The sequence below is a fragment of the Sycon ciliatum genome, chromosome 6, assembly GCF_964019385.1.
Source record: "Sycon ciliatum chromosome 6, ocSycCili1.1, whole genome shotgun sequence".
Classification (NCBI taxonomy): Eukaryota; Metazoa; Porifera; class Calcarea; order Leucosolenida; family Sycettidae; genus Sycon; species Sycon ciliatum.
The window spans coordinates 10,349,463-10,359,812 of record NC_088648.1 but is presented as its reverse complement, the minus strand read 5'-3'; the positions used below and the strand labels follow the sequence as shown (position 1 = coordinate 10,359,812).

At 49.3% G+C, this 10,350-nt stretch overlaps 1 protein-coding gene across 1 annotated transcript in view; it reads right to left on the bottom strand.

Moving 5' to 3' along the window:
- LOC135820036 (E3 ubiquitin-protein ligase TRIM45-like) overlaps positions 1-570 on the bottom strand; it is a 4,010-nt gene extending 3,440 nt beyond the window's left edge. The window contains exon 1 of the mRNA XM_065333338.1: positions 1-570. This exon is cut by the window's left edge and continues 1,240 nt beyond it. Within this exon, the coding sequence (XP_065189410.1) occupies positions 1-570 (570 nt within the window).
- Positions 571-10,350: the final 9,780 nt, after the last annotated feature.

Genomic DNA, 10,350 nt, shown 5'->3' with positions numbered 1-10,350 from the left:
GCTAGACGATGCATCAGTGATAGTCTGCACATTGTGAGCAGCATGATCACCACTGCTTACACATTGCTTGCACACTAGCTGCTCACAACTCAAGCAATACGAACACTGTACAAACGAGGGGTGGAATGAGCATTGGTACTGGCTGGCTGATGTTCTATCACCTGTATGTTCCACGGCCTCACTGAGTGGCACAACCCTGTGTTTGTATGATCTGCGAGATACAGGGTGGCCCTCTGCGTGGATAGCGCAGAAATTGTCCCCACAGTCCATGCAAACAGCCACTGCTGCTGTATCCTCAGCACATTCATCACACAACTTCTTACGGCCAGAACTTGCAGCATCTACCTCCTCTCCAACCCCATCACTAGACACATCACTATTTGGCAGGTACTGCAGCAAGGGCACGCCTCTGTGTGGTGGTGGAGTGGTTGTTCCACATTCAGGACATCCCACAGAGCCCTTGCCACTGATGTATTTTTCCAAACACTCCACACACAATGAGTGGAGACACTTCAGCAGCTTGCCATGCTTACTACTACTTCTGCATGATCCACACTCTGGTCTGGACATGGCTAATCAATACAACTGCACACACACACACACACAACACCCTGACTTCAATCTGACTTCAGAGTTCAGTAGATACACCAACAGAGAACACTGGAAACTCAAAGACAAAGTCACTGTACGTACCAGTACGGCACTACACCAAGCCTATTCGATTTACTGGGCAAAAATGATTTTTAATTCATCCACAAATGTTTTACCGTCAGCTTAGCCTAGACTAGAGTGCGCGCTAGTCTGTATGTAGTGTATACAGACAGTGGCCTGACTTGATAGGAGCCGTGCACACTACAACACTACAGACCACGGGGACTACATGTAGGCCAGATCGATTCTTCTCCGGCCTCTGGGGCATGCACATCAGTTCAGTTTGGCACATGTCAGTAGATAGTGCACTAGTAGTACTAGTACTTCTTTGTTGTCATTCTGGACACTATCAGTGTTGTACAGTTAAACCTGTCAAGGCGACCACTCGGAGATAAGGCGACCACCTGTCCTAGAAGACCACTGCAACCAGGACACAATGGATGCTATTGCCAGTCAAATGATACTGGACAAGGAGACCGGCCACCTGGCAACAGAGACCACATTTTGAAGGTCCCTTGAGCGGTCGTCTTGGACAGGTTTCTGTGTGCATGGTCCTGTGTGTGTGACCACGCTTTCCATTTCCAGCCCAAGTATTTTGATCTGTCATTGGCCGACTCCAAGGCGACAATCACGTGACATACGGGAGCCCATATTCTGTCTTCCACGTGTTTGCAGCCCAGAATCACATCCTCACAATGATCACCCACCCCCGCCCCACACACACACACACACTCCCATCATAACAGTCATAATGTTAGTCTGACTACTAGTATGCAAAACATGGAAACTACATGATTGTATAATTATGCTTTCAATGCTCTAACTACAGGACTGCTTAATGAAATCCAGTCAAGTTTCTCAAGTACGCGCCGGGCTTTGCACAGCCCTAGACCTGCAAAAACTGGGTTGCGAAAATGTGCACGGCGCCAACTTGACTCTCACGACTGGATTTCAGTGAGCAGCACTCTACAAAATATGAGCGCACACAACACACATGACTTGCATTAGTCGAAACATTCATGGCAAGGTAAATCTCATCCAAGTGTTTGCATCAAAACACAAGAAAACAAAGTGACTACAAGCAGTGCTCACCTTGAGCTTGGCATGGAGTCTTGTGTGGATGGCTGGACTCCAGTCCTTCAACTCACTGCATGTATGATATAGTGCTGTGCAACCCAGCCGTGCCTACTGACTTAGCCAACAAGGCTTGCGCTAGCCGAGGTGATATCCTGGATATGCGCTGCAGAAATATTATGGCATCGTCTGCTGGAATCATGTGGATGTCCTTGTACTGCCAGTACTGGGACTGTCAGCGACCCAGCTGCGAGCATGCTGTTGCTGTTGCTGTTGCTGGTGTTGGTACCAACATCTTTTGCCGCGAGTGAATGCACCCGGAAACTGAGCAGATGAAAACGAAGAAATACAATGTCATTTCAATAGGTACCTCGAACATTGTGCTGATGATGTGCAGCTTCAAGAGTCAAACAAAGTCCACTCAGTCTCTCCTCGCCTCACAGCTCGCAGGCTCGGCCGATCGGGTACACACTATAACGTTACGAGTACTCGGTCAACTTCTCACCTACACGTAGCGGCTCGCCAACCTTTGTGGAATTTCCTTCCCTGCCACTACCGGTATTTGTTACGGACAGGTCGGCAAAACGAGCAGTACATGTAAGCAAGCACAAGCTACATTGTGCTTTTCAGTTCAACTACGACTACGAGCGGCGGCTCAGTGTTCCCAGACCCAGTCACCCAGTGACGGCAAACATCAGCGAACCAAGTACATGATTGTGCAACTGAACTGGCCAGCATTTTCCTACTACCTGCGACAGTGGGAGGCGACACTGCAGAGCCTGACTGTGAGGAAGTGAGAAAGTAAAACAAGTAAAATTAGTTGTCGCCGGGTCTCTTTGGTCCCGCCATTGTCATTGAAAAGTGCTGAAAGTCACACAGATCATGTGACCTCACTAGCAAACCTAGTACAGTGGATATTGTAGAGGAGACGCTTCAAACCCTACCACTGCTTCGGAGAAAGTAACGGAACGCTAAAGTAACGTTAGTTAGTTGCTATTTTGTGTCCGCAAAGCATGGAACTTTTTTTTACAAGGTCACAAATACATTGCTGCAACAAAGTAAGTAAAGTACAATGGCATGATACTTTGATAGTACTACTACTAGTAGTGTGTGCATTCTACAGGAGATATGGGAGAAGATTGACAGTGCATCAGTTACAGTTTGGTGAACACGAGGTACACATACACAAGGTACATGTACCGGTGTGTAGAGTAACACACTCACATAGTCGTTACTTCGAGCTGGTAGGAAGTCGGAAGGTTTGACCAGGCACAAACACCTTGTTACAGACTGTCAGTCGAGGAAGAATCCCGTTACTCCACTTTTCTGGTCGCTATATTCGCTAATTTGGTAGGTTTTTTTAAAATTCCGGCCACAGATCGAAACTCATTATTATAGTCATACTCATAGACACATTGCGCAAGCCCCACTGCAGCAAAACCTGTGTGTGTGTGTGTGTGTGTGTGTGTGTGTGTGTGTGTGTGTGTGTGTGTGTGTGTGTGTGTGTGTGTGTGTGTAAGGTTTTCCAGTCATAGACACAATTACCCGGGTATATTATTACAAAAGCACACAATGAAAACCTTGGGCAAACTCCGTTGTGACTCAAGAGTTTCATGGCTGAACAAATCATCATACAGTTGTGTGCCTTTGTGTACGCCGCTCTGCCTGAATGAGGTATTGAGCACATTCACAGAACCTAAGCTACTACTGCCTCTGTGTATAGTCCTAGACAGTATTGCCAGATCCTCAGACTGTCACGGTATTGTGCTCTATGTCCAGTGAACAGAGGCAGTAATGCTATAGTCAATACTCACAAAGCAATAACACAACCAAGTCCTTTTCTTGGTTGTGTCATTGCTAGCGTGAGTAGTGGATCAAAACTCATCAGTTAATAAAATTATTATTCATGTATGGATGAACATTACAATAATAATGATGATCATTCCGAGGCTGCAGTGGAAGGCTCAATTCAAGCTTCAATTCGTAAACATTTGCAAAAAAAATGTATAGTGAAAATTTGAAATTTTATAATTGAAATGAAATCCAAAATCATTGGAGTAGAAGACCGGAGTGGCACATTCCTCAAGTAAAGTCCATATTAGCTCTACTGATCTAAAGAATGTGTGAACTATTCACCTATCAACCGATTCAACACTGATACAGTCCACACACTCGTGGCACAGTGCTAGTGCAGATAAGATGTTTTTAAGGAACAAGGCTAGGTTGGAGATCAGCAGTGCTGTATCATCACAGACATTAAACTGTGTTTTCTCACAGTGGAAGGTTCACACAGCACAAACTGAAAGAGACCATGCATTACAAACGTCACACAGTCAAACATGAAAGCACATATAACAATGTTGAGCAGGTTAGTTACCTGCATGAGAAAACACACTGAAAACCACCACCGATACAGACAGTGACCAGTTAGTCCTGCCTACATATCATATCCTTCATGCGCCCTGCATCAGCCATTACTCTGCTGGTAGAGACTGAGTAGGTCAGCTTGCTGATTTAGATCAGTGGTTCGCAGAGACCCAGCTTGCCAGTATCCACTCCAGCCATCCAAACACATCCACGGTCAATGCCAGTATCCACTCCAGACAGCCAAGCACATCCACTGACAATGCCAGTATCCACTCCAGACAGCCAAGCACATCCACGGTCAATGCCAGTATCCACTCCAGACAGCCAAGCACATCCACAGTCAATGCCAGTATCCACTCCAGACAGCCAAGCACATCCACTGACAATGCCAGTATCCACTCTGAGCAGCCATACCTGACCAGTTCAACGGCTTAGCATGATTTTCACGTAAGCTTTAATGAACCAGAATCGTACACGACCGTATAAGGTTCACAGTGAGCCGCGTGTAACATGCACACACTGTACTTGCAGCAATGATAGATGCACCGGGCAGGATGAAGAGGCGGTGGTAAGTCGAATGTCCGTCGAGTTTGTCAAGGTGGTTAGTTCACGGCACACTGCGAGCAGCGGTCCAGATAACGACAGTGTCTGTTGTGCTGGTGCAGTGTTTCCTGCTCACATGCCGCCCACACCACCACACGATTGTCCTTGGTCTTGTCGGAGCGCAGCAGCTGTAGTTGACTGATGACATACTGGTCGGAGCACAGTGCAAGTCTGTGCTGACTGCCAAGAGCGGAGACATTCACGTCACGATGTAGTGAGCAGGACAGCTGTCCCAGGAATGGACAACCCTGTCTTAGATCACTGCTGATGATTAGAATATCCGCACAGGACCTGGCCACCCACAGAGCATTGTCAAAGGCTAAGATGGATGTGCAGGACTGTGCTAAGTAGCTCAAGCTACCTTCAAGACAGAACTCACGTTGTGCTGGTGATCCAGTGGCTTCACCATCATACATCGTTCTGCTGCGTTGTTTGTCCCGCAGGGCACCGCCACCATTTCTGATGACTTACGTCACGATGTAGTGAGCAGGACAGCTGTCCCAGGAATGGACAACCCTGTCTTAGATCACTGCTGATGATTAGAATATCCGCACAGGACCTGGCCACCCACAGAGCATTGTCAAAGGCTAAGATGGATGTGCAGGACTGTGCTAAGTAGCTCAAGCTACCTTCAAGACAGAACTCACGTTGTGCTGGTGATCCAGTGGCTTCACCATCATACATCGTTCTGCTGCGTTGTTTGTCCCGCAGGGCACCGCCACCATTTCTGATGACTTTATTGCATTCTCCGTCGTCGGAGTTGATCTCCTTCATCACATCCATCTTGACCTGCAGCAATGGAGAGCTTGTGGACCGACCCGCAAAGGTGAAACTATCACGTGACATATCCACCTCTGGGGCAGACTTCCGGCCAGCTCGAGACGAGTCTGAGCCGCTAAAGGACGCTCGTTTTCACTTTGCTTGTGCTGTGTGGCCGTGTGAGATGTGGTCGTACCGGAGCATCTTCACGTCCCACCATAGTGGTAGCACGGTCTCGATGACCTTCTGGCAATGACAGCTGTACTCCTGTCGTCCTGGTAGCAGACCTCTTTTTGGTTGTGACATGCTGCGGAGGACCTATCTTTCCACTGCTGTCAGGCTGCATGAGCAGTTTGGTGTGGTACAGGAGAGGTGCATCGTTTCGACAATCCACGATTCCCAGCATGTTATGGTGTTGTGGTGAGAGAGCAAGGACAATCGGCTGCCTGCGATCCACAGCCCATACAACTGCATTGCACATAACCATCTCCACTATGCTGCACTTAGCTTGGTACAACTGCAAGAACAGAACCCAACACAGATACAGCAAAAAGTGGACACAAACACATGCATTCACACATACTCATACACATGGGCCTACACACACACACACACACACACACACACACACACACACACACACACACACACACACACACACACACACACACACACACACACACACACACACACACATATACACACGCACACACACATACGCACCCACACCCACACACACACACACATCCTAGACCTTAGTTAGTTGATAGTGAAGCTACACAGGTCCGTCGGAACCGGTCCAGTTGGTCAGATCATCACCGGACAAACTTGTCAGCCACCAACGTGTGTGTACTGCTCAGGAGGTTATACATACCCACTATATCATACACAAGGTACTTACCCACTATATCATACACAAACTGTATGAAAGATCATGGTATGGCGGAACCAATCAAAACTGCTTCCGCGGGCTTGCTACAGCAGAAGCCCAGGTAGCTTCTGCTGGGATTGCACCATTCAACAGCTTGGAAGGCTAAATAATTGATTGCTTCTCTTTAGATAAGTATACACCACACATCTTTTCGAAGTGGTTTTTCACTGTTCACCATGGCTGACCCAACTCACTGTCTGTCCAGTTCCCAGTGTGGCTGCTGTATTGACACCATCAAAACAATGTTATCTTTCACATTGATACTTGTGCACCCATGGAAAATTATTGTCCTTCCACATTGACAACAGTCATAGAAATTTGGACATTACACGAACACAGCCTGTTCCCACATGGAGCAGTCAGTCTATCATCGGTAAGAGCATCAAGGTGATCTCATAATTGCCAATACAGTCAGACCTCGCTTAACCGCACACATCCGTTTTCCACAAGAATATCCGGATAGGCGAGGGAACCGGATAATTGAACACACGTACTGTATGTGTGCATGGCATATGCTGTAAATCGGTATTGCAAGTCAACAAATATTCGGCGCATATTTATTTTCGGCTATTGTCGGCCTGGTCATGTTTGTGTGAACAATCGCCTAATACGGGAGCTCGCCAGATAGGGACCGGCGGATTCTGCTCGAAAAGGTGGCAGATTCTGCTCGAAAAGCAGTGAAATTGGCAGAACCATACACACCTTACGGCGGGCAATTCCTCGAATTCTTCTCCATTATCCACATACCAAACATGCATGAAACTTACCAGAAAAACAACCGAATTCTGCCAATTTTTCACACATGTTTGGCCGAAATTTTGTTTTGCCAGGTTTAGTGTGACAGTGTATACAGGCAGCAGCAGTTCAGGCCGAAAATTTGATGCGGCCGAAATGGGTTTTAGCCCTGGGAGGCCACCTGGCGGGGCCGGCCACGAACCACTCTGCCACTGAGTCTGCACCAGGACCTGCAGCGTATCGGGGGGTCGCTCAAGAAACGCGAGGAACTTGAGAACCTCCATGCCATCTCCCAGTCACGACAAGACTGGAAAGACCTATGCAGCAATGTGATAAAAGCATACATCAAAGCCTAATACTGCTTCCACCTGTGGCAGCTACATGGCTGTACGGTGTACCATAACATAACTTATCACTCCCCCTCACGTGACCGCGGACTCCTGCATATACACTCACACAATAACCACACAACTGTTTGGGGATAGCGCGCTTATTGTATTATGCCAAACTTGACACGCTGAGTCCAGCTTGACTCAGCTGAGTCCCTAACTGCAATTTACTGCTCTAACATGAAGCCGTGCCTCCCAAAAATAATGGGGGTGGCCTCGCCGCACGCTATCCCCTATTCTTGGTCCCGTCGATCTCTGTGCTGTTCGCTGTAGACCTGTTATGGCATGCCTGATTCGGTATACAGTGAAACCAGTAGCTAAATACCACCATGACCAGCGACCAGTCTGGTACTACCGACCACTTCGCCGGGCACGGACGGTCTCACATTCATAATGGTTGTGCGGTGCAAGCCTGCAGCCAAGGACCACCTGCCACTAAGGACCGCTTTCTCTGGCTTAAAGGGGTGGTCGTTCGCCACAGGCTCAACCGCACATGTATCTCTTGCGGGTCAACCCTGACCACCTTCCGGCGGCCTGGAGCTGCCGTCCGGGCACCTTCCTGGCCGCCAGATCCTGTGTCAGCTTGAGGGCGTCTACCAAGGGCATTGCCATGAAGGACTGCTAGGCTTTCCCCTGGTTGGTAGCTCCTGCTGGTGCTGGGCACTACTGAATACGCTGACGACTTGTCAGCTTCCGCGGGTAGTGTTCGCACGGGGGGGGGGGGGGGGGGGATACCTGGGCGCCCCAAGCCGGGCAGACAACAGCCGAAGGGCTGTCGTGTTGGATACAAGTGTGACTAGCTACCCGCCTGGTACTATGGACACCTTGGCCGGGCACGGACGGTCTCACATTCATAGTTTGCGGTGCAAGCCTCCAACTAAGGACCACCTGCCCCTCAAGACCGCTTTCTCTGGCCCTAAGGGGTGGCCGCTAAGTCAAAGGCTCCACCGCACATGCATCTCTTGCGGGTCAACCCTGACCACCTTCCGGTGACCTAGAGCTGCCGTCCAGGCCCCTTCCTGGTGGCCAGATCCTGTGTCAGCTTGAGGGGGTCTACCAAGGGAATTGCCATGAAGGACTGCTAGGCTTTCCCCTGATTGGTAGGTCCTGCTGGTGCTGGGCACTACTGAATACGCCGTCACAACTTTTCCGCTTCCACGGGTGGTGTTCGCACGAGGGGGATGCCTGGGTGCCCCCGCAGAGCCGACAACAGAGCCAAAGGGTTGGCGCGTTGTATACAATTATTAGTTTCTCAGTTATTCTTGTATTTTGCCTCTTTAATAGGTCGATGACGGCTTCCCGCCCGCCGATCGTCCAAAAAAAAATATGAGGTGAGGCCCCTATCCTGCAACAGGCAATAAATGTGGCCGGGAGTATGCGCTAAGGGCCAGTCAGGACCTGCTGGGTGCCCGAGCTACGGTGCTAACAAGCAAATGCGAACAAGCAAGCTCGAAAGGAGATCTTCGGTTGCACTCTCCATCTCAGCTGCAAACAAACCACGCTCCGAGGGAGAGCTGCCCCTGCATTTTGCAAGCCTAGCTGTAAATATACAAAGCTCCAAGGGGAAATGCCCCTGCATTTTGCAAACATAGCTGTACACATCCAATGCTCCCAGGGGAGCTGCCCCTGCATTTTGCAAACATAGCTGTAAACTTCCAAGGCTCCAAGGGGAGCTGCCCCTGCATTTTGCAAGCATAGCTATAAACATCCAAAGCTCAGGGGAGCTACCCCTGCGTTTTGCAAACCTAGCTGTAAACCAACAAAGCTCAAAGGGAAGCTGTCCCTGCATTTTGCACACATAGTTGTAAGCATCCAAGGCTCCAAGGGGGGCTGACCCTGCATTTGCAAACATAGCTGTAAACATCCAAAGCTCCCAGGGGAGCTGCCCCTGCATTTTGCGACCACACCTGTAAACATCCAACTTCAAAAGCTCCCAGGGGAGCTGCCCCTGCAGTTTGCAAGCATAGCTGTAAACATCCAAAGCTCCAAAGGGGAGCTACCCCTGCGTTTTGCAAACCTAGCAGTAAACCTACGAAGCTCAAAGGGGAGCTGCCCCTGCATTTTGCAAACATAGTTGTAAACGTAGAACTAGAAGGCTCCAAGGGGAGCTGCCCCTGTATTTGCAAATATAGCTGTAAACATCCAAAGTTCCAAGGGGAGCTGCCCCTGCATTTGGCAAACCTAGCTGTAAACCTACAACGCTCTGAGGGGAGCTACCCCTGCATTTTGCAAACCTGGCTGTAAACATCCAAGCCCCAAGGGGAACTGCCCCTGCATTTAGCCAACATAGTGGTAAACATCCAAAGTTTCAAGGAGTGCTGCCCCTGCATTTTGTCCGCACAGCTGTAACCTAGTTTTAAAAGCTCCAAGGGGAGCTGCCCCTGCATTTTGCAAACATAGCTGTAAACATCCAAAGCTCCAAGGGGAGCTGTCCCTGCATTTTGTCGCGTAGCTGTCAACTAGCTAAAGCTCCAAGGAGAGCTACCCCTGCATTTTGCAAACGTGGCCGTAAACATACCCAGCTCCAAGCCCTTTTTTTTTGTTTCTTCCTCGCAAACATAGCTGTAAACATACCACGCACTAAGGGGAGCTGCCCCTGCTTTCTGCAAGCATCGCTGTAAATGATTACATACAAGGCTCGGAGGGGAATTGCCCCTGCTTTTTGCAAACATAACTGTACCAGGCCCCAAGGGGAGCTGCCCCTGAATCTTGCAAACATAGCTGTGAACATACAAAGCTCAAAGGGGAGCGGCCCCTGCGTTTTGCAAACATAGCCGCAGCGCCGGGCATAACGCCACCCAGGCGAGGCGCGCTGCCCCTGCCTTGACCAATGCCGCCGCA